Source organism: Neodiprion lecontei, chromosome 3 (assembly GCF_021901455.1).
Source record: "Neodiprion lecontei isolate iyNeoLeco1 chromosome 3, iyNeoLeco1.1, whole genome shotgun sequence".
Taxonomy (NCBI): Eukaryota; Metazoa; Arthropoda; class Insecta; order Hymenoptera; family Diprionidae; genus Neodiprion; species Neodiprion lecontei.
The window spans coordinates 40,751,871-40,776,078 of NC_060262.1; the positions used below are offsets into that span (position 1 = coordinate 40,751,871).

General features: G+C 40.4%; 1 protein-coding gene across 2 annotated transcripts in view; it reads right to left on the reverse strand.

Annotated features, from left to right (window-relative positions):
- Positions 1 to 24,208, reverse strand: part of LOC107227864 (protein CBFA2T3) — a 53,510-nt gene that overhangs the window by 26,332 nt on the left and 2,970 nt on the right. For both annotated transcript variants that reach the window (XM_046734080.1, XM_046734079.1), the window contains one exon: positions 6,292 to 6,570. In XM_046734080.1, coding sequence (XP_046590036.1) covers positions 6,292 to 6,520 — 229 coding nt within the window. In that variant the 5' untranslated portion in view covers positions 6,521 to 6,570. The remainder of the gene's footprint in view (positions 1 to 6,291; positions 6,571 to 24,208) is intronic.

Consider the following 24,208-nt stretch of genomic DNA (forward strand, 5'->3'; position numbering starts at 1 on the left):
CATCCATCGGACAAGGGTATCTAATTTCTGACAATCTGAAATTTCAGTGAAGATTATCTCTCGTAGGAAAAACCTACAATGTTAATTTCTGACGAGTGGTATAATTTCAAAAACTCGAAATAACAAGAGAAAAGAAAAAAACAGTTGCTTCGAATACCTCGACATCAAAATTATGACTCTTAAAAAAAAAAAAAATAAATAAACCTCGATTAACAAAAACTCCAATACTGTCCCCGTAAAGATCTGGAATTCTAAAAAAATGTTTACGTAACATTTTAGTATAAAAAAAAAGCTTTCCATGATCCTGATAAGTTACGTGGTAAATTTTTTCTTCCCATCATCCTACGAAATTTCATCCTCATTCTTTTTACAGAGAAATAATCTCGACGCTCGCGTTGCGCAAGGACGAAGATAAATTGGGTCAAGATACATCGCGCGGCTCGGCGGTTCAGGCGGTTGTGTCCTGCAGGGGTTGTAATAAGCGTAAAACCTTCTCGCGTACGTGTTTGTGTATGTACATGCGGCGTAGTTCACCCCCCCCCACATACGGATCCTGTAACCTCACCTAACCTGCGAACGGAGGTTGGAACTCGTATAGGACGCGGGCAACGGGTACTAGAAACCACCTGCGTACCCGTCGAGGCGATCCGCGACCCCTTCCGCACCTGTGCCCGCACTTTATCACGCCCCGCTGTATTTTCCAAAGTCTATTTCACATAATTCCTATATATTTTCTGGCGCCGGGGGATCGTGTGCGTAGGTATAGCTTATGTACGATCCTCCATGTATAACTTTGGGCCTCATGCGTCCAAAACAACCCCTCGTGGTCACCTCGACGCTGTTACGTACTCTCAGCTTTCCAAAATTATTCCAGTCACGTGAAGATATTGTTGGTTTTTTTTTTTTTTTTTTTTTTCCTTCAGAATTTGATTGCTCGAGGATTGATTATACTTGACATTAATTTTATCGCGAGATAATCGCACGTCGAGTACCAGTTGAATTATTATGTTCATACGATACGAAGGTCTCTTCGAAAATGTGAAAATATTTGATATTGAAGAAAAGAAAAAAAAAAAAAAAAACAATTAAATCCGAATTATTTTTCAAAATTTAATTAATTGTGAACTGATTAGATTCGTTTCAAATCGCTTAGAAATTGTTAAAAACTTAGTTGATTCGTCAATTTCACTCTACTTGTACTTTCTACAAATTCAACGTCGTCATAAAATCTCGCATTACCCACGCAAGTTTAACGAAAGGAATCCATTTTTGACCAAACAACCTCTTTAACTGGTCACCTGTAAATAACCGATAGCCAGATTTGATCGACAAGAAATTCTCTCGAATATTGTCTTTCGATAACTGACAATGAGATCTTAATTATCGTCTCATCACCGGAAACGATCGACCGAGTAAGAATAGGTTTTGAAATCGTTGTTCTTTTGATTTCATTGTGTTATTATCTTCATCTCCTTCTTCTCATGCTGTTCTTTCAAGTAAAAATAAACTTTCACTGATTCTTCTATAGCGTATTACACAGCTATAGATATGTATATGCATGGGTACTCGGTAACTCGATGAGAACTTTCTCAGATGGTGCGGGGGCGTCCTACTAGAAGGTAGGTTGGTAGGTAGGTAGGCACGTGCTTTCCTCTTGCCCAGAGGGCTCTACTCCTCCTTCTCTTTGTCCTATCTAACTTCTCTCCACGCAGCACTGCGAAGCTTTCATACACATTTTCGACCGGTTCATCACCTCCCTGATCCAGCGATCAAATAAAAAGAAAAAAGAGTGAAAATTTTCCACCTCTCCTCCGAACCAACTGAAAACATGGGATGAGAATGGTTTCATACCTACAACAATAATTTTTTTCCTCTCTTTTCCGAACACTACACTTTCAAACGTTTTTTCAACTAACTCTCGCGGTTGAAAGATATTCGGCTTTCTCTCAGCTCCTCACCTCAAGTGATCAGGTTCATCTTCTCTTCGGTATATAAGTTTGAAGAAAGCTCGGATTATGCCAGGACAGGTACCGTAGCCATGGTGGTGTGGCGAACACATTAGCGCGGAGAACATCCGTGGCGCGTGCCTCTCGGCTGTGTACCAAGGATTTGAGGGGGATTCGAGAGAGGTGAAAGCGTTACCGAGGTACCAAGCACGCACGAGAAGTCTGCTCTGAGATATAAGGTATATAATATGAAGTGTGTAGGTGTAAAGTTATCCTAAAGAAACCCAAGAATTAGATACTGTATTCCTTTTTCCACCTTCTCTTGTCCCTCGTTTGCCTGTACTTGGAAAGAAAAAGTAACTAATCAAATTATCTAATCAACTGGTTTGATGAGAAACAAAAGCAACAACAGAGTGATTGTTGTAATTGGGTATACAGGTACTTATACTGGGTAGCTTTTTTTATATTCTGGAGATCATTCGATACTTTTCTGTTTTGTAATGAATATATAGTCAAGTTTGTTCGTACGTGGGATATTTTTTTTACAACTGATGAGAATCAGTAGGTTTGTCACCGCTTATACACACATTTGTATCAGAAAATTTTTAATCAGATACGTATGGAGGAAAATGGAAAGGACTGATTAGTAGAGATGAGAGAGGTGGTGCACTGCGGGTTCGCCCGGGTAGATTAGATATCCTCGAAATGCGCAGGTACCTAAAATGCCTCAACGCTGCAACGATGCGAATGGATCTGTATACAGGATGGGTACATTCATTGGGGGTATACGGGTGCCCGTATGCAACAGCCACTTTAACGTGCCCATTACACACCCACAGAGTATAACATAACGCATCCAGCCAAGCAATTTGCACTGCGGTTAGCCTGCAGTGCTCGATTTTTAGTAACTTATCCATATCCGTTGGGCGTCGATGCGCAGCATCATCTTATCCAACCCTCCACATTCTCGCTATTCTCCTTATTCAGTTTTTCTCTGTCCGTCACTCTGTTCTGCGAGTGAAAGAGCGTAGTCTCCACAGTGTCCGAGAAAACCGAGTCAACACCCATCCATGCGGTGCACCTGAGACTGGCTTCACTTTCGCGTTTCCTCACGTGGAGATATCCTCTCGTATTGCCGCTCGAGTGGTTTGGAAATTGATAATGAAGGTACTGTCGATCAGGACGTTATTTCATTGGGTTGAGAATCAAGCACTGCGAATATCATTCATGATGACGATAATCGTAGAGAGTGAATTAGAAGTGTTCCTTGACTGGGAACCATTTCAAAAGCATGGATACGTCAGTTCGAAAGGCTTTGTGGGTTTCCGTACTGCCGTACCAATTATTGCCGCATCCTGTTCGAGTTGTACGTCGGAGCGATTCGTGTGTTCGAATGTCTGGCTACCCTCTGTATACAGTGCACCGGAAGTGACGAGATTGGGTCTGCGAAGAGGATGTAGCGATCGAATCTGTATCATTCAACGTATATAATAAATGCATAACCCCGGTGGCTTGGCCTAGAGGTTTACCTAACGGTTCAATCCACTGTTCAAGAATGGAAGTTCTGAGGATGGGTGCTGATTAATAATCGAATTCCCTTTCGTCTCCATATTCTCCTTCCTATTCGATGATCCTCACAATCAGCGCCGTCGCCCTTTTCTCTCTTGAGCTTGGATGCTCACTGCTTGTATAATCCACCGTCTAGAGCCCATCCCTCTTCTTTATTCGGTGTTACATCGCTCCAGGACGTTGTCGGATTATTATCATACCTATATACACATCGATTTGATCAAATCCTTACACCGTTTCAACGAAGCGCAATGCATTCTAGAACCGGGAACACATGCCGGACCGATACGCCGGATAAAAATAACACGGATTTATTGCGAACGCTGGCCAAAGCGTTATAATCCATGCACCAGCTGACTCGACCTGACGACTATCCGTAAGGATGACACAATGCGGTGACTATACTTGTGTGTAATTAAATGTCGCGAAAATGTCACTGCGCAAGTATGAACCTTCTCAACCTCTTTTTTGTCTCATTCTGTATTTTTACTTTTTTATACGTTGGAGGGTCACGATGCATGTGTCTTTACATGCGCTTACTTTACATGCAGACTTGCAAGTGGACAGGAAAAGGTCTTCCGACGAATCGATGATGCAAATCGGGGAAAAAATTATAGCTTGATATTGAACTGTTTTTATTCTTTTCTTTAATTGTTTGAAAAACTTTTAATAAATCTGCGAAGCATTATGTGAAAATAATCAGTACTCGGAGTTTGCAAGACCTTTGCAAAGTTTGTCAGAGATTTTTTTTTCGTCCAACCGTCTAAAATCTTGCCTATAAAATGTTAAAAATAGGTTTTCATCCGGGTGAACCTCAAAACGAATATTAAATCCTAGGTTCTAAAGGCCGAGGGATGAATTTTAACGCAGCTGAATCTTGAATCGGCTACTTTCGTATCTATCCGTTGATTAAACGTTTTTCGAGTGTCAACCTCGTCGCGCAGGGGCGGCGTACGTCGGATGCAGAGGACACTTTCGGGATGTCCTCGTAAAAGAGGAGGAGCTACGGGACCGTGGAAAGGACCCTTATTCCGGCCAAGAAGACACGCATGAATTATAGAATATAATATCGGCGGGTAACTCAACGACAATTAATTGGAAATAAAGTTGGGAGAAGTGTAAGAGAAGAAAAATGGCGTTCAAACCATGCTTCGTGTTTTTGATTCAACGAGTTGATTACCTCTTTTTACGACTCAAACGCAGTACGACACGGCATGGTAAAATATGCAAAATGAGTTCGCGAATTATACGGGCAGTATTTTGTTTAATTCTGGTGTATGTGCGAATTATCCTCCGTTTGCAGGTGATCTGCGCGAGATGGTGATCATCTGGCTTTCAGTTTTGTTTGAGGTTTGTTGCCTGCAGCGTGTTGTGACCCGTCAAGAACAGGTCTGCCACTACCATCGGGAGCACGGCACAGCGTTAACCCTCTAGCCTACCCTCGGTCTCAGCCTCCCACCGAACCCCCTTCCTTCCTCTTTGTCAACGTCTTAAGCAGAAGCGTTCGTTCCTTTCTCGTGCGAGCACTCCAATTTCTATTGCTTGTATTATTTTGCGAAAGCTCTATATCGGCTCTATTATACTTTCTCTTCAAGGTGGACAAGTTTTTTCGATTTTTTCTTTTTACTTTTTAAAACGTGACAGCTTGCCGAAACGCTTGATTTGCTCCACGATCTTTGAAAACATCATTTTGAACCAGTGTTTGTTTCTAGGTTTGTACATTTTACCGATCGACATTTTGTCTCGTGGTCTACGTTCGGCGAGATGTAGCGAGGTGTCAACCAATCGTGAACAACGTGAGACAAATGACGATCGGTAAAATGTACCGTGTGCTTTTAGTTGTCTGAATGCAGGCGGAATTCGTTAAGGTGTACTCTGAATTGCAGAAATGCAGGCGAATTTAGTTTAGGATGTACACTGAATTGCATAAATGCAGGCTGATTTAACCAAGGTTAAATTGCCCGTGGGACATTTCCACGAATTAACTTAATATATCAAGGTTGAAAGTTGCCGGCGAGAAGGCCGCAGATGCGCAGTATGAAGGGCTCGAGGGAATTTCTTATTCTAAGTTTAAAAGTAATGGATTAGTTGCTAATCACGCGATACAAGGGAGTGAACACGAGCTTGCAGCCATGGAACGGTGGAGCTTTATAATTAAGTTTATCGGAAAATGAGGGGATCCGACAGCCTGCAGCCTTTGACGTTTCATAGTTGGCTCGCCGCGGAACGATCAGGCTTGTTTACAGCTATAGAAGCTTTGTTAATCCGCTATAAAACCGATTATAATCGAAGGGAAGTGAGGGAGGAGTATGAGTATTGAAAAACAAAGGTTTTGTAAAAAACACACGAGAGAAAAATTCTTGACTCGACTCGCCTGAGACACAACGGCGCGCGGCTGTTTTCAGAGTGAATTAAAAGACAACAAAGCTAAAATAGTTGTTGACTCAATTATTTTGACGAATTCGACAAAGATCAAGATATATTATTGGTCTAAGTATTTACGTCTAAGCTTACCTCGTACCTCACGTATACTGTGAAATTATAACAAGTTTTCGATTTTTACAGCACAACTGACTTTTATACAAACCGTACGTGTTTTTCCCACCCAATATTTTTTTCTGCATTAAAAACTGCGGTAATCTTTTTTTCAGAAATCGTTGTATCTGCTTATAATATTTTTTCACTTGATGCAAAAAATTCGAATAAATGTGCGCATATTTTACAATCGTGGCAATAATCAAGAAATGAATTTACAGACGATAAATGATTGGCTGACCTTTGCTCCTCGGTTTGAGGTTCAGGTTGACTGGGGAAGGCTCGGGGTTGTTATTCGTCGTCGGTGTGAGTTTTGAGGCCGGCGTGTAGCTGATTATGGTTTTGGCATTGGGGGCGTTATTCGCCCCCGTAACAGACGGTGCGTGAGTGGTACTGGTCGGCGACAAGCACTCCTTGGCCTCTTCCTTGATCTTGATACCGCAGGAATCTTCCTGCACGTCCATTTTCATAATCGTTTGTCAATTTCGTTTTTTTTTTTACAACAAACGGTGGCAGCTGCCTGTAAGAAGAAAAATGACAACAACCATTGAAATAATATTGTATTACAATTGATGGAAGTGAAATTTGTTGAAATTGGGCAAATTTTCACCAGATTTTAGTAAAATCGATTGGCGAAATCTCCGAGTCTGCAAACAACAGCAGCGGCGAACTCGAATATATGTAAGTTTTTGCGCGAGATGCCGAACGCGCTACCCCCGCTTATTTCGGCAGCCCGGCATCGTCTCGCGCAAAAAATTCGCATCTGCATCTAATTACGTTCACTTGACCTCAACGATTTTTCACGCTTAACCTATACCCACGCCTATATACGGTGTCTATGATAATCACGTGTGGTGCATTATACATACGGAGATGGGACATATATCATTAGCGTACATGTAACATAATTAATAAAGTACACTCGGTGTCCCGAAAAAATCAATTTCTCGATATTGATTCGGAGATATTTTCCGATTACTATATTTTTGTTACAAAAAATTACAGTATACCTGTATATATATATGTACGTAACTGCTCGATGAAGGTACCGTACTTTGTTTTTCCTATAGTACATTTTTCAGCTTTGAAAAAGGGAATGAAAAATAAAAAATAAAAAATAATCGGCGGAAGCTCGCGTCGATTTTCGAAACCGCGGTTCTTTGACCCTGTCATTCATTATCCTTGTAAGATATTTCAGTTTTTCAATTACCAGAGAAGGAAGGGTGGGAGGGGGGAGCTTTCGGTTAACGGCAAAGCTTATATAGTAGACGTTATATCCACGTTGTCGGTTCTCTATGTATGGGTACTCGAGCGCAAAGCTTTTCGGTATTGACTATCGCGCCGAGTGCGAATATTCTCACGTGCAGGTTTTCACCATGTCGGCTTGTTCGATTTCGTACAGGGTGGATGGGCGTGTGCCAATTCACCCACAAAACCAATCCATACCTATGTATACATTATTCTTACGTTCAGGCCGACTTGCCGGTCGGAATAACAACAACAATAATTCAATTAACGATAAATAAATAACTGTTAAAAAATAAATAAAAACAAAACAAGCCATTCATCGAATACGTTTTTAATAACTCGAGTGTTAAAATAGTTATGAAAAACAGACAAATTAAGGAGTTTCGATGTATTTGTATGCATATTTCGAATAAAAAAAAAAAATCAATGTTGCGATTAATGAAAACGATCAAAACACACTAATTTAGGACGTACTTATCATCGTCAGTAACACGCAATACGATTTTTTTTAACTTTATAAAAATTGTTACAAAGGGTGAAATCACCCGTTTTGCCCCCTCTTTAATGATCTAGTAGTCAGCATAGATAAAAGACGTTTATAAACCTCTTATGTCTTTCAAAAGAATAAGGTTGCTGCGTCAACCAACATTATTGTAAAAACAGTCTTGTTTCAGACTTTAAACGAGAAACACATATCTTGCATTAAAGCATTTTCACAACATTTTATTCACGCTCTTGATTTCTTTTGACTTGATAACTAAACTCGCGGATCCATATTTATTTTCGGTAACGTCAAAGTACGTTACAATATTAAGTGAACACAATTCAGACCAAAAAATTGGCGGAAGATAAATTTGTAACATTCACTGTTGCGTCTAATTTGAGTTAAAGGGTATTCAAACTTGTTTGATCGGTGACAGGTAATATTTTCACTTTAATAAATTTTTTGAAAAATGCTTCTCTACTTTTCTATTTGTTTTTTTGCTTATGTTCCTTTTTAAAACTCTTCACTTTGAGGGAGACGAGCGATTAGCAAGGGACGAGTTACGGCGGTTGCAGGCTAAACGGATCAACGCGGATCAACCGCTGTTATTTATACGTATATCTATGTGTATGTATACATATATATATATACATATATCTATATATATATATTGTAACGTTTTAGGCGTTACGTTAATAAAATATGGATCCGCGAGTTTACTTATTATCAAATCAAAGGCGTGAACAAAAATATCGTGATAAATGCTTTTAATGCAATATACGTGTTTCTTGTTTAAAGTCTGAAACAAGACTGTTTTTACAATAATATCGGTTGGCGCAGCAACCTTATTCTTTTTAAAGACATAAGAGGTTTATAAACGTCTTTTATCTATGCTGACTACTAGATCATTAAAGAGGGGGCAAAACGGGTGATTTCACCCTTTGTAACAATATATATATAGGCATGTACCTATCTACAACTGGTTCGGTGTTCTCTGGGAGTGTTTAAATAACATTTCAAAACCACAAAAACTGTCTGGTATTCATCGCTGATGCTGAACCAGCCCTGCAGACTCAGCTTATATCATGCAGCCTACGCATTTAAGCGTAAAGCCCGTCCGATCGTTATAAATTTTGGAATCATTTCTCCTTCACGCGTCGCGGTATATCCTCAATTCGTGCCACGTGTATCACATGCTTTGGCATACAGTACTGTCCACCTTATCGTTAATATGTCGCGATGTATTTATATTGGCTCAATTTAGTGGCTTGAAAACGTCGGATTGAAAGAGTTGTTAAATTGTCGTCCGTAAAAATAATTTGAGAGTAATATTTTTTTTATGTCACTTGGATGATCGCTTTCCAGTTTTCAACACATCGTTTCCATATTCCGTTTCTTTCGGCTTTGTATTTCAGACGGGTGATTTCGAACGATTGGACGTATCTATATACTGTATAAAGAGCTTGATGAGAAAACTTACTTTTTAAAGAAGGTATTCAAGATTCGAATAATTTTTATGCGAATTTTGAGCGTCTAAAAACTGACTATTCGAAGTACTCTCCATAGATTTAAAATAGAAAATTATTTTACATCACTTCTAAAAAGATATCCCTACCTAACCGACAGAGTTTGTGTCGGCTGTTCGCTCAGATTTCTTCAAAAATGTCAGTACGTGTAGAAATTTGAAATGTGACTGCGCTTGGTTATTTGCGCTGCAGCGTGGATCGTCAAGTTTCACAGAAGACTCCCGGTAATTTCGACTTCCTATATACCCCCTAGAATTTAATCGAATTAGGATACAAAGCGAAGAAACAGGGGCCCAGAATTCCATGCCTGAACCTCGGTGTCAACAATCAAACGAATTTCAAATGAATCGAGATATCTGGCGGGCCGGACGAGCCCGCGTCGAGTGAAGGGACTAAACAGAGCTCTCCTGTGGTCTCGACCACATGGCCATCCCCCTGCAGCCGTGTGCGTGCGACCCTCGCCGAGTCATAGACACCGCGCTATGCATCTGACAGCCGGGATACGAACCAGAAGCTGGTTGCCGGCCTCGGGCGACTTCTGCTTTCAGAGCGGAGCTTGACGAGTCCAAACAAATAAATTCACCTTCGGCATCATCAGCTCCGCGCGCTGCACGCCGGGGATCGTTGACGAGCGATCGTATTCGACTCGTTTTCCGTTTCCGGATTTGAAAGGGCCCGCAGAATCGACTAGACGTCAGATTTAACCACTTCGATATATCGGACGCTGTCGATTTTCCCCCGAGCTTTTACGTCCGCGCGTCTAAATTCCAGGATTTTTTCACCTCGGAGGCTGCCTAGACTTGGGAAAAAATCATCAAGCAACTGTTTTCAAATCATTTCTTTGGCCTTATGGTAAGCGTTACCTTTTTGAAAAAAGGTGAATTGATAGGGCAATTTTTTTACCGAGAGGGTGCAGATCCTTTGCACAACGAAGTTGGCGTCAACCTTCTGCGAAAGTTTTGTCGTTATTTTGAACTTGAACTGCACGACATTAGTTACTTTATGAATAACTGGGTTAACGGATGAAATCATCGAATCACGCGTAACCACCTAAATTCATCGAGTATCACCTGACCGCTAGATTTATAACAGTCGAAATCTGATATTTGTGACATTTTCTAGTGTTCCTTTTTTCGGGTTTGATATGATTCCTGTTGACCAATTTAGGGTTGGTGGTTATCAGGTCTTCACAAAAAAGTTTGAATCGTGATATTCAGACCTAAAAGAGTGACTCAAAAGTGGCGGATGAAAATTAACTATTGCACACTAATTAAACGACAAGTGCCACCAGTGTTATTCATATAATCAGAAATAGCCCTGTTTTCAATTGTGTCGCTGTATACGGGTTTTCTTTATTTTTTACCTCTTGTTCAGCATTACAATAATCTATCACCGTAAACGATGTTTAGTAAATGAATGATAACTGAACAGTAACTCTGAAATTATGAATTTATCGTCCTTTTAGTCGAAACGTTTTGGTACAGAAACAATGCGATCATAGTTCTTTTTCCGAAATCAACCTAAGCCTGATTTCCTCGCTGTTATTACTATAAAATTTAACACACAAGATCTTGTCTAGTGGATTATACCGCGTAGGAAAAGAATTGTGCAACTAAATTTCTTATGCTCGAAACTCAATTACGACAGAGAAAGTGACTCGAGCGACAAAAAGTGACTCCTTTAAAAAATAGTAACTAATAGCGAGAAAAGTGATTGACTACCAGCCCTGCCAATTGGACAACTTTCAAGATCGAGAGTTCGAAAAATTTTATTTCGAGAAATAAAAAGGGGAGTTAAAATAAATTAGTGTTCGGTTTTACCAAATTATACGCATACAACGAATATTACAATTCCCATCCTGCTCACTGATCTCTGGATTGTTAATGAAGGGATAGGTGCGGGCGTTGCGGGGATAAAGGAGCGGAGCCTGCGTTAGGCAGGCTTAAACAACAATTTGAATTTGAATGTGAATTTGAATTTGATTGATTCCATTTCACGTGCGGGTACCACGGCGGCCGCATATTTCGTCTACGTGCCTCGGCAGAGCCGCAACGCGCCAACCAACGTCGAGCAAGCGCGTTGCATATTAATTATTATTTCACCCAGAGGTTTTTAATTAAATTTACGATATGCACAAAACGTTGGGCCGAAGCTGAATTGCACGACTGCTTCGCGAAAAACTCACTCCCGATCGTAAACAAGGAAGAGAGAGAGAGACACTTTCCTCGGCGGTGTTTTATACATAAAATAACATAAGAATATAAAGAATTTTCTTTATCATTTTCGTTATTCTTATCGCGTACACTTTGATGAAAAATATGATCTTTTATTTGATCGAGTATCCTTATAAGCTGGTCTGCGTACTTTTGTTTTTTTTTTCAAATCTCAGATTCATTTCGAAAGATTTCCCGCCTGTTTACGCAACCAGCGTTGATAGGCTTGTGTCGAATGATGTCACTAGTCGTTTCCATACAGACGGCATATGACGACGTACAGCGAGTTTGACTGTCCGGTAAACCTCTGTATATAACTTCAAATCTTTTATCATTCTTGAAAACCTAAAAAATCTAAAAGTCGTTTAATTTACAAAATAAAAAATATATCCTCATACATCGCGTCAGTCACGAGGCGATATGTCGTAAAATTAAAATCATTGAAAATTAAAAAAAAAAAAAAAAAACCCAAGGAAAATGTGGGGCGGTCGCAAAAAGTTGGAAAGGGTAAATTTGAACAGTGGCAAAGCAATCCTCCGAGGAGTTGCAAAGGGAGGAAGAAGGTTCGAGCACGTCGCGTCGTACGGGAGCAGTGATGAGGGCCAGGACTACATACGAATCCGACTATACATGGGTGAGGGTACATAGGCGGGAGGAAGAGGGGAATTGGCGCGGGTTGGGGGCCGGGGGGGGGGCAGGGGAGGAGAGGACAGCAGGTGGCCAATTTCCCATCCGGAACGTATTTCTGCGCCCGAGAGTCGCGCGAGGAACCCCTCTCTTCCTCTCTCTCTCTCTTTTTTCCATCTCCCTTCCACTTTTGGCCCCCCCCCCCCCCTCCCTTCCACCGGCTCCATCCCCCCGGAGGCGTCATCGGCGTCCCCAATATCACCGGGAGAGAGAATAAGTTTTCCCGAAGGTTGCGCGCGACGATGTTCTCCAGGAATTATGGACGCGGGGCACCGTTGAAAGATTGGGCCCTCTAGGCTCGAACCAATCTCTCAGTAGGTACCGTTGTTGCCCCCCTGAGGCCTTTAACTTGAATTCGTCTTTGACGTCTGAACCATTATAATCAGTTCTGCAACCGTGAGTTGGATGGATTTTCGATCTTACCGCCGGTTCACAGGCGCGGAAGTGGATGGCAGAGGGGAGGTGGGGTGGGGGGTAAAAACTTTCTTCAAAGCGAAAAGTTTATCCGAATTTGACCACATATATACGTTGAACGGGAATACATAGATCTCTAGGAGTGATAATTACAGGAAAATAATTAACAGCTAGGAATTTGAATTGAGGAATGAGAATGTGTTTTTGATGACTTTTTTGGAATCGCTGTATCGATCGAAAGAATATCTTTTTGTTAACATGTCACCTGAAACATAGCATGAATATCAGAACCGCAGATGAACCATCGTTACTTTTTTTCGGTAGTATCCTTTTGGACTGCCGATGAGACGGTGAATGGCGGATTCAGTTAATTTTTACGTTAATACATTAGCTCAAAGAGTTGAAGCGAATCGTGTAATGCAAAATCATTGAATCACCCTGGACGAAGTAAAAATGTAGATAATCAGTACTTATTTCCTATTCCTAGATCGGAATTGTCAATAAGCCATACATCGGTCCATACGACAAGAGGTTATGAATCACGTTCACCTAGATATTCGTACGTAGTACGTGCATAATGTATAATAATATGAATACGTATGTACGGCGGGTGAATCCGTATGAGAGGGGCTGGCCATTGGTCGTGGTAATGGGAAACGGGATGCAGGCCTCTTCCCTAGACCGTACCATAAAAATTCCAATAAGTCTGACCACATCAGGTACGTACTACTGCTCCGTATGTTACTCGATCGGTTGCCTGCCTGCTTGCCTGCCTGCCCCTATAACCTTTGGCCAAAGGGACCAAACGGCTAAGTTCCACCGAGGGAAAGAAAGAGGGAATGAATTTTAACCGATCGATATTACGGCGGCCCGGTTGCGAATCCGTTGAAAAGAAAATGAAAAAGGGAGAAAAATGATGCGAGCTTAATGATCAGGCTTATACTCTCGACTCAAATTCATACTCTCAAGATTTCGTTGCAGCTGCAACATAAATTAGTTAAAAAAGACTTGAAAAAAGACTTGAAAAAAAAAGAATCACAAAATTTGAAAGATCAAATTTTGATTTGCTCGTTGCGTCTGACGCACGGATTTGTACACATGGATCAGCTTTTTTCTTCACTCTTAATCCGCATGGTTTGAGAAATACAAGTTTGTGAAAATTATTTCGCCCGACAAAATACCGAGAACTGATGGCTCAAATTTATCGTATCTAAAGCTCCTGTCAGCCGTTACTACTTCGCATCTTCGCCGGCTTTACGCGCACCTGACTAAGGCTACAGTGGAAAGAACTCGCGGTAGTCAGACGCCGGTTTGCGGACGACGATACGCTGATACTGACCACTTTCTACATCCGACACAGCAGGCAGGTGAACGTTTCGAGGTTTAGTTGCGAAATTTTTGCGAACTGAGTTCTTATTCCACAAAACACCAAGTTCTTGTTGAAATTTGCGGTCTATGGATTTTCTGATGTTTAGATAAACAGATTTTGAGAAATTAGCGATGATTTTTATTCAGATATTCCGCAAGTATTTAAAAAAAAAAAAAAAGAAACAGTGGTACCACAATTGCTTTAGGATTGTCTGGAACTCAGTAAAGTGCAGTGGTAAAGCGAAACATGTACTCGTAGTTGTCCAATTCTAGGACAGTATGAAGAATTGGAAAATTACAGAATAACGAATTTTGACTCGACGTTTCGTTGTTTTAACGTTGATCTCGTATTTTCACAGTGGAATTTGATCGATACAGGTAAATAAAAAATGAATTAATCACCGCCCATCATGGCGGATAAACACGTTTGAGAAAAAGGAAAAGGAGAGTGGTAAAATGTGATGAACTTGAAATGGTACACGGGTGGTGAAATTTCCACGGTACGGTAGGTACGAGCGATTTAATAAATCCCGCGGCTTCTCTCCCCCGGAACTTTTGGTCTTTTTCATAATAGTGTATATAAACCGTGCGATCCTGCGGTATAAGAAATGCGAAAATTTAAATCAGGATTGCGACTGTAAAAATTGACGTTTGTAACGAGATCGCGTGCACGCAACGCGTCGGAAAAAGTGGTTTTATCAATTTCCCCCAAGGCTCGCTGCTACGGGGGAATCGCAATTTCCCAAAACCACCCTCCTCAGCTCGTGTCTGCGTTAAAATTTATATCCAACACGCACATTCCTTCACGTCTAATCGTAAGGTTCTCTTTATATCCTGGCAATAATTTCCGTAGTTTTTGATTTCGTGGGGCGAGCTATAAAAACTCAGAGAAAGCTGACGTTTAAACTGCTTTCTCTGACTGATTGCAAGAGAGAGAGAGAGAGAGATAGAGAGAAACTTTGTCTTTCTGTGAAATTTCCGGTGTTTCTTTCTTACTGTTTTTGCTTTTTTTAACCTACGTCAGTTGTAAAGAAGTAAGAGGAAAGAAAGATAGGCATCTATAAGCGAGTGCGTCGGGTTATAAAATTAATACGATTTAGCATAATATTTTCGTCGAATAGTCTTCATCAAAGTAAACGGAGATCGTGTAATCTGTCATCTTTGAATTCACGAAACACGACGCGTTGGGCGAAGAAACGATGTGAAATGGATGAAAAATATAATAACAACAATCATAGAGGAGGGTTTAATAAATAATGAAACAGCGAAACGGGACCGTGATAAACCTTCTCTGGATTTCGGTCCAGCTTTGATCCCCGCTGGCTGCCTGACTGGCGAACAAATTTCACGAGCAGCAAAAATCGTTTCGAAAATAAAATATGTGATGTATACTTATTATTAATTATAATCTTTGTCAGAGGGATGCCGACGCGTGCACGTGCGTAGATAAATCTTCGCCGAGTTATATACGATATGTATGATGTGTGTACATATATGTATGTATGTATATACCTTATACATGTACCTATATTCGTCGGCGTCGTCGCGTCGTCTCTGCCTAGTTACTTACTCACCGTACGTATATAAAATCATAATTCCTTTCATAATTTTAAGACCGCGCTGTCTGGCCGTGAATACGATTTCAAAACAAATAAGATTAATTACAAAAATATTGTATATTATACGACATCAAAGGTGATCCAACAAATTGTGATTAAAAGTAAAAACACTGCGGTTTTTTTGACTTTTCGAACAAAATTATAATCAACTTTGTTACAATGTTAAAAAATTTTCATATTCGAAGTTTTATTGGGATACTGAACAGCGAATTTACTATAAATTTACTGTTTATTCAATTTACAAGTACGATAAATTTACTACACAATTTATTAAATTCAAATTACTGTTTTGTGTTTTTCCTATAAACTTTAGTGAAATAAAAAATTTTCATGGTTAATTTAAGACAAATACACAGTAAATTACGTCGCTTTATTGTAAATTTGCAAACTGATTACGCGAATTGACAACTTTTTTTTTACGCAATAAATGTGTAGTAGATTCACAATCATTTTTATCAGTGTAGACGACATTTTGATGCAACCTAATTTAACTACAGCTCAAAAACGCATAATATTCTAGCGAATTAAATATTACTACGATAAATTTCTTTTTACAAATTGTACGTAATACAGGTATACAACATACTTTTTGACAAAACTGTGTAAAAATTTTCGACCACGTGTTTTTTCTACTTTCGTAATGCGGTCTGCGGATATTAAATTTTAAATACCTATCGCACGTGTATGCCTATACAATATACATATATACTTATGCTTAGGTGCGTGTTTGTGTATATATTTATATACCCGGTGAGTTCGTAATATAAGGGACATTTACACGTGCTGTGAACAACGCAGAAGAGACCGCAACACCGCCTGTACGTTATTTACGGTTTGGCAGCCCGCATCTACGATATATACCAACGAACCTAGGTTTCGCTTCGACTATAGTTTATGTATGGGGGATTCGATACCGTTTTAACCACCGTCCCAAAATCTTTCCCCCCCAAATTTGAGCCCTGATTTTCAATCCCTTACCGCGTTCGACTCAAAAGAAGTTACTTGAATCTTTATACACCATATTTCCTCTATTCGTTTCCTCTTTCGCTTTAATGCAATTTGAAATAAACCTTGATATACGAAAATCCCGAGGAATGATTAAAAAGAATTCCACTAACGAAATGTGAATGATGAACAATTTTTCATCTATCGATTAAAAAATTAGCGGAAATTTATTTTTTACGTCCTTTTTATTTATTTATTTACCTTTTTTCTTCGCTACCGTTGACAAGGAACGCTAGAGAATCTTCTTTGTGCTCCGTGCGGACAGTAATTCCGTATCTTGAGACGAAGGGATGGGCAAAGTCGTTGGACTGCAGAGGCGGGATTTGACACACGTGGCAAACACGTGCGCGACGCTGGAATATGTGTAACGTATGTACGTACGTTGGAAAGCTGGAAGTTGGCTCGACTGCCAAAATAAATTGTAAAGGTTTTCCGCTATTGCAGTAATTAGCCAAGATAAACCTCGGACTTTTCAATATTGAACCCACCCACCCACCCACCCACCCAACTTCGTTATTGGAACGTATCCCGAAAATTTGAATGCGCTGCAGGGTGAACAAAAAATTCAAAACTTAACCTGGTACAGTCGGAACGGATCGCGCGTCTAAGTTGTGGGTGATTTTTATGAAACTGTTTTTTCAACTTAGTGAAATGAATTCGCCGGAATTGAGTTTCCGAAATATATTTATATTGCTGTGAATTTCATCGTCGTGTTTCTTCCCCCCCACCCCCTCATATCAGCCTCCATTTCTCACGAGTACAAGATGCCACGTCACGATTTTCTCGTCAGATATAATATATTTATTTTGAATACTGCACCGCTGTGGTGGAAAATTATGGAATAATAAAGGAAGATGGGCAACACAACCAGTAATATATATCCACGTATACTTCTGTCAGCTGATAGATAATTCTATGAGCTCTGCCTCCATCCCTCTTTCCGCCGAGGAGGGACCGAGTCCGCGGCTGTCGATAGCACAGGTGTAACCTGAACAGGTGGGATTTCTCCCTCATTTCCCCACGGACCTAGGGAGCAATTTTAACATTACTATTAAGGCGGAGCTGCCCCCGGGATTGAAACGAGCACGCATCGAATGTCGCGAACAGCGTGCGTACGAATGTGTGTCGTGTGTTAGCGATAGGCACGTGTAATATGCATACATGCGTATCTGATAAAACTTTATCAATTGCTACATCTCTACAGCTCCGCACGATCGAGGAATTTCAGGAAAAACAACCAGAGGAGAAAAAAATATCCTAGAAATTTTGAGCTCACCATTTATTAGTACGATCTTAAAGATAACTCGTTTTAGGTGTAATATCACGTTATTCAAGGATACAAACGATTCCTTTCACGAACAAAATTTCCCTGATATCATCGATTCCGTGTCCGCAGGTTGCGAATTTTTAAAAAGATTCGAAGCAGCGATATGTGAACGGTGAAACTTGACCGGGTTAGTGATCGACTGCGCATGCGCAATATAATCAAGCTCTAATCGTATCCAGCGGTGCCAACTTACTCGAAATCGGGAGATGAAATTTCGAAATCTCCTGAGTACAGTGGCGAATCGACATTACGTTGTTACGATGACTCGTAGCAATCATCAGTCGTTAGTCAGTTAAAAACGAATATTAGTTGCTTTCTGAAATCAATGCTTCGACTATTTGAGGCCTGTTTAACCTAAAAAAAAATCGCAACACCTGCACAACCTCCACGAGTCGCGTCTGACGGCTGAAGCCGCAGTGGCCAGCCTGCGTTTAAAGACGTCGATGTTCGCGCATGCGCAGTCGGAAACTCAATGCATCAAGTTTCACCTTTTCCTCTGTGTATAACATTCGAAATTGTGCATCAAGGAAAATCGTAAAAACTGTGCAGATCGATATTTGAGATCCGGGTTATTTTCCGGCTTTTAAATCTGTTCCGGAAACGGAAGTCGATTGTTTACTGTCTCGCCAAGCTGCTCCCGATTAGCCGAGGTGTTTCCGGTATTAGTATAAGAAGATGATCGCGCTCTACGGCCTGATGCAATTAGCCGGTTTACGTGTCGTGAAACATTATATCTGGGTATGCAAGGTATAGGTATAATGCCTCGGAGAGACTTTCGTAACGCTCTTAAATACCTACCGAATTAAATGAGTGACAGCCAGGTGCTATTCAACACGCTTAGTTTTCAAGGCTCGATCGTTCTCGAGAATAAGAGGAAAACCGATAAACGCGCACATGGATATACAATCACCTACAACACCTATGTATACCGGTTACACCAACTATTACGCCCGGAGTTTGTTATACTCATGACATCGTTTATTTACACAGCTTGTTTCGTCCGTCTTGCACAGTTTTCTTCAGCCGAGTGTATGAGTATCTGCGAGAAATCTACGTGCTCTTTACCTACACACCTTTGCTCGTCTCTTCTTACCCATAACTTACGCATATACATGCCGGAGGAAAAATAATACGGGTAAAATCGCTTCGCTCGAACCACAAGATTCCCCTAATCCCCTGCGAAAATTTCCAAGAGTACCGTCTAATTGTCGACCACGGTGCAATGCCTGCAGTTCACCGAGAGCTCGGGTCCCAATTTAAACAGACAAATAAACAGAGTTCGTGAGCCACTTGGCACCTCTTTGCAATCTCGGGTCTAGTAGATGATTTATTGTCAAGTATAACCTTATTTTAATAGCTAGCAGTTTTTTGTTTATGCTTTAGTCGGTAGGTGAACATAACGAATAGGGCAAATTTCATTTTGACAATTTTTTATTGAAGGTAACCTAAAAAGTATGATGTGTGAACATATATTCATGGATTTAACTCGCAGTTCTAAGATGAAAAAGGAAGACAGGGTTGAGTTTAGAATTCTAAATTGAAAACTTGGTTACTATCAGCTGTTGCGGTCCTTTTCAAATGAGATTAGATTGATTGATGCAGTCATTACCGAGCTATCGATCAATTTTCGCTTTCGATCAATCGATTTGCCGACGAATCGATTAATCGGTCATTCCCATGGCTATTGCAAACAAACCGTACCAGGAAGAAATCGATCCGATGTAAAGGAACACCCCCACAACCACAGTTGTCGTTGTACAAGGATATCAGACCTTCAAATTTTACCGGTTCAATGAATTCAGTAAATTGTATTTTACACTTGTTTCTTTCCCGGAGCGATAGAATTGTTACAAACTTTGGGAACCAACAGTTTTTACGAACGCGCTAACGTGATTATCAAATGACGTTCGAAAAATAGATGAAAAAATACAACAAATATGGGATTTAGCTGTAGATGACCTTACCGGTAATAACCTCAAAGCGAGTGAGAATCATCTGAAACTATATCTATATTGCCCCGTCGATTTCCCGAACTTTTTACAGTGACCGCTCAAATACAATTGCAACCTCTATCATCCTCCAGAGTTTGAAACGATCTCATTAGTCAGGAAAGAAAAATAGCGTAATATACGATTGTCTTATTCAGCCGATACACCGACATCCCCATAAGAGGGTGCTGTAGTCAGTCCTTACCGATCGAGTAAATTGTCACTTATTTTGGCTATATTATCAGATCGGATCTGTATCAGATTCAAAATGCCCAAGAAAAATAACAAAATATCAATAAAAAAAATCTCTTCGACCCGATATTCAAATCAGTATCTGTATCTGATCAATAATCAAATCTGTATCAGACTCGAAATGTTTAACAAAAATATTAAAACATCAATAAAAAAAAATGTCTTTCACCCGATAAGACCGATCGACACAAATTTTTAGTCTGGGTTCTAGATGTCAAGTTTTGATTTCTTCTAAGTAACTAATAGATGAAATAATACTTTTATCAGACAAAGTTTGTTTTTGTAGAAACCAGAACTATATTTCCGATTTGAAGAAAAATTACCAATTGTATCGAACATTTATTGTAAATGACAATTAAACAAACCTCATTTTTGAATTTAAATCACTTTTGCTAAAAAAAAAAAAAAAAAAAAAAATAATTAATAATAAACTGCAAAAGTAAAATAATTGATAAACGAAATTTAAAAATGAATGTTAGCTTTGCAACCAAAAACTTCGAGATTTATTTAAAAAAGACAAAAACAAACTTTATAGGTAAAAAATAAAGGTTTTGGTTATTACTCGATGTATAGAATTGAAATTCGTTCATCCCAATAGAAACTAAAAAAAAAATTTTTATTTCCTGCTGACCTGTGTAATCAAATAAAGCTAGAATACATCACAGGAATAAATTTCCTATCATCATTTTCGCATGCGTGTAAAAAAAATTTCTGTAGGTATTCGTATTCGGCATAGCATGCGTGTAAAATTGCACGACTCAATGACGCAGATAGCCTCTGATAATAGCAAGGATATATGAAAGTGAGTCGATTTCAGCATCCCTTAAATCATCAACCGTTTTCAGAGTACCTTACACGTATACAACGTCGAGGCACAGCGAGTGAGATTAGGTATACACAAGGAGGAAACTTCAGCCTGTGGTTATTACAACACAAGTACACAATGGAGCCTTAACGTACCTAGGTAGAAAACGGATCGAGTACACATGGCGATGCAGAGTAGGTACAGGGGAGCATACACAAGAGAAGATAAACTCGCCAGCGGCGATTCGGTGAATATTTGCTTATTATTCCGAAGGAAGGGTCAAACGCTCTTCGTTTGCTTTCAGCTTTCTCCACGGGCATCGGCACATCGAAAGCTCAACGCTCGGCTCCCGCGTAGGTCGTAGGACGTAGGTAGGTAGGTGGTTAGGTACATACGAATCGAGGAGACCGTAAGGGAAGAAAACCTAATGTTTGGACATATGCCCGGCACATGTTGTACGGTAGCTGCATGCACACCACGCGGCTTCGAGGCCGCGGCGGGAGCTTCGAAGGGCGGGGGCGGAGGATCGAGGGGTGTAAGGTGGGAGGTGGTGGGGGGTGGGGGCGGGGGGGGGGGGAGAGTGAGAGAGAAGGGGAAGCCTTTAATACCGGCGAACTGAAATTTCCAATATTAGAACGGTGCGGCGAGAGAGGCAGGCCAGATGTCTACCGCGTACCTACCCACTGCTTACGTTTAATGTAATTCCATTACAAAAATGTCTCGCACAGCCCGCGCCTCGTTTACTCAAACGCCTAGCTCCGGGCCAGCTAGCCGAACTTTTCCTCTTGATAATCAACGTCCGAAGTTTCAACCGATGTCTCCCCGATTCTTCAACTTAAACTCCGGCCCCTCTCCCACCTTTTTCCCTCGAAATAACATTCTTCTGCTGTATAGGTTGCAGGTTAGTCTGCCCACCCTTCCAGCCCTCGAAATGACGAATATTTTAATTCTTTTGAAAACTCGGTTATAAAAGAAAAACAACCAGAGTTTATCCGTTTATACAATTTAAATTGATACAGAACGCGGAAGATGACGATGCGTTTCAATTTTAATAACACTATCTCGAAAATGGTCAGCTTAGTTGTATACATTTTATTTCGTCATGTTTTTTATTTTTGTTTTTTTTTAATCGGTTAACGCTGTGAAAGTTGAACAAATCCGGAGCATGTCTAATCATTAATTCATTATTCCTATAATAGATTTATCCATCGAACGGTGATGTGAATAGTTTCATATGAGATTGAGAACCTGTGAAGAACGAACGGTGAAATTATACAATCGTAAAAAATCAGGGGTGCAGAACTGATCGTTATGATATCGGTTGTGCTTGTAGGCACAGTTATCCTGTAATAATTCACAGCCTGATTTATATCCGACAACGAGTTGTATACCTTACAGGTGAATTTCGACGTTAATTACGTCAGCAGCACTTCTCGATCGGTTATCCGTCAAACAAGAACCGAGCTTCAGGTTGTGCCCTGCGCCAACCCCTCTGTCTCTAAACATTGTCTGATCGCGATGATAGGAACGAGAACCGCAGGATAACGTGTCCCGGTGTATGATGTGTACTGTAGATCATTCGGATACGAGCGAGCGGTGGAAGAGTGACTGCAGAGCCGGGAGGGCGAGGATTGAGGGAAATAAGGGGGAGGAGGGAGGACGGGGATTATGACGAAGAGGGGATGAAAGGGACGAGAGAAAGATTAATAATATAGAAAAGTCAAAGCCAAAGCCAAAACCGGAGCTGCCACCATGCCGCCACCCACCCGACAAGCTTTCCTCTGCTTCTCTTCTGTTGCCAACAGTTAATCGATATAATACTTCAGAATAACACACACGTTTCTACGTATAATACACACGTGCAGCACCGTGCTCGTATAACGACGTACCTGCTTTACCCCTCACGCACGCACACACACACACACACACAAAAACCAGCTGAAAAATAAATATAAATACAAGGGTAGGCAAATATATGTATAAATACCTAAATGTAAGGCGAGGGTAAATTTTGTAAATACGTCAGTAAAGGGATAACACGAATTTATACTCCGTGTTTACATGCATCCCAGCTAATACCCTGCAGGAATTTGATTTTATCTCTTTGTACCTCCCATTCCTCACTATTTCGTTACTGGTTCGTGATCAGTGGCACACCTCTTTACGAGTACTTCATTTCTTTTTAAAACATCCGCAGTATCGTGTACCGCATGGTTTTTGAGGGACTATGAAACGATGAAATGAAGATGGTCCAATTCAGTTATGAGGTATTTTTACGACACATGTTTTATTCCAAGTGTTATATATTCACTTTAGCGCGGTTTCGCCGATTTGGCGGGAATTATTCAATTTGAATTTCCCGGCTTTTGAACGACCAATTGGCGCCAATCTTCGTCACTTGTGCCAAGCCAATCAGAGAGCGTGGTTTGATGTCACGAAAGACTGGAACACTTATTGTTAATTGGTGGTCAAACGAGTAAGGAGGTCACTTCGAAATTGGTAAACACAAGAAATTTCAGCCAACCTACAGGCACGCGCAAGACATTGATCTGGTTAACGGAAGCAAAGGATGAATCAAATACGGAGGTCGAGTAAGTAATCCCCCTTCTTTCAGAGTCCTGGAGAATGTTGAAGCGACGTTGTTCCAACTTCTGACCACATCTGTTCCTCCTTCGAAAAATTTCCCTCGCATCTCTGGGGGTTGGTACCCAACTTTTCACCCGGTAGCGAAATAGACAAAGAAGTGATAGTGAGAAGATGACGAGGAAAAATGAAGGTGAGGGTTATTCTTTATTTTTTTTTTCATGATATATCTATCTTCGGCTAGACAAAGGATAAAAAAAAATTAGAATCAAATTAAATACAATTTAATTTATGGCGTGATCGGTTATCGTCGTCATCATTATTATTATTAACATAAATTGTTCAAAACTGAAAGTGCGCGGGATTCAATTACGTATAACCACGGCAGCGTTATAACAGCGTTATAACTATGCAAGTTTATAGGAGAACATGAAATGGAACGGCAGGATCAGAACGTCTCAATTATTTTTACAATTTGACACGGTTCAATATCGAGCAACTGTGTAAACCTGTTGAGTAAACACAAAAGTCTGTTGCATGTGTTTCGTTATATGTATATATATATATATATTCATGTATGTATATATATATATATATATATATACCATAATATACAGCCGGGGGCGCATGGCGTTGCCA